The sequence below is a fragment of the Anneissia japonica genome, unplaced genomic scaffold (assembly GCF_011630105.1).
Source record: "Anneissia japonica isolate Jap-2015-1 unplaced genomic scaffold, ASM1163010v1 scaffold211403_len1201_cov158_single, whole genome shotgun sequence".
In the NCBI taxonomy this organism is placed as follows: domain Eukaryota; kingdom Metazoa; phylum Echinodermata; class Crinoidea; order Comatulida; family Comatulidae; genus Anneissia; species Anneissia japonica.
The window spans coordinates 1-1201 of record NW_022747203.1 but is presented as its reverse complement, the minus strand read 5'-3'; the positions used below and the strand labels follow the sequence as shown (position 1 = coordinate 1201).

General features: G+C 41.4%; 1 protein-coding gene across 1 annotated transcript; it reads right to left on the bottom strand.

Moving 5' to 3' along the window:
• Positions 1–75: 75 nt before the first annotated feature.
• LOC117120441 (pheromone-regulated protein PRM7-like) lies at positions 76–1126 on the bottom strand (the record flags this gene model as incomplete). The annotated part of the gene is made up of 1 exon (XM_033265466.1): positions 76–1126. A coding segment is annotated over exon 1 (1051 nt), but the record flags the coding sequence as incomplete, so codon positions are not given.
• Positions 1127–1201: the final 75 nt, after the last annotated feature.

Genomic DNA, 1201 nt, shown 5'->3' with positions numbered 1-1201 from the left:
ATATATGCCTGTATAACAACGGCGTGCTTCAACAACATTGTTTTTTTCTAAATGCTTCATTTGTTGTTATTTTACCTGTTGTAGCATCCGTTAATATTGTAGCACCCATTGTTGTAGAATCCGCTAGTGTTGTTGCATCAGTTGCTGATATAAAATCAGCCGATGTTGTATTACCTGTTTTTGTAAAATCTACAGTTGTCTTATGCGTCGCGTTTGTAGAATCAAGCGATGTTGTTGCATTCGTTGCTGTTGGAGAACTTGCTGATGTTGTATCATTAGCTGTTGTAGCATCCAATGGTTTTGTCGGAAGTGTTGCTGTCTTAGAAATTAGTATTGTTGTCGCATCTGTTGCCATTGTAGAACCGGCTGTTGTTGCATCCGTTGCAATTGTAGAATCCACTAATATTGTCGTGACCTCTGCAGTTGTGGCATTCGCTGATATTGTATTGTCTGTCGAATATGCTATTGTTTCCCCACCCTTTGCTGTTGTAACATTTCCTGTTGTCGCATTAAATTCCCATAATTCTGATGCACCCGTTGCTGTTATATAAGCCGTTGATGGTTTCGCTTGCGTTGCTGTTGTAGGATCCACTGATTTTCCCGCAACCGTTTTTGATTCAAAATCAGATTTTGTAGCAGGCGCTGATGATGAATCCGCAATTGTTGTCGCACCTGTTGTTGCTGTAGAATCGGCTGTTGTTGTTGCATCCGTCGCTGTTGTAGAATCCGCTAATGTTGTTGCATCCGTTGCTGTTGTGGCATACATTGATGTTGTGTCATACGCTATTGTAAAAACTGATATTGTATTATTTATAGATTCCGCTGTTGCTTCCGCATCCTTTGATGTTGTAGCATTCGCTGTTGTCGCATTGAAATCCCATAATTTGGTTGCACTCGTGGCTGTTATATAATCCGTTGATGTTTTCGCTTGCGTTGCTGTTGTAGGATCCACTGATGCTCCCACAATCAATTCTGATTCAAGATCAGATTTTGTAGCAGGCGCTGATTTTGAATCCGCAAATGTTGTCGCATCTGTTGTTGCCGTAGAATCGGCTGCTGTTGTTGCATCCGTTGCTGTTGTAGAATCCGCTGTTGTTGTCGTATCCGTTGCTGTTGTAGCAACCATGGATATACTGACAGCAACCGTGGTTGAATTTCGACTATTGTTCAAATGTGCTGTTGGACCATCTGAAATATTAAC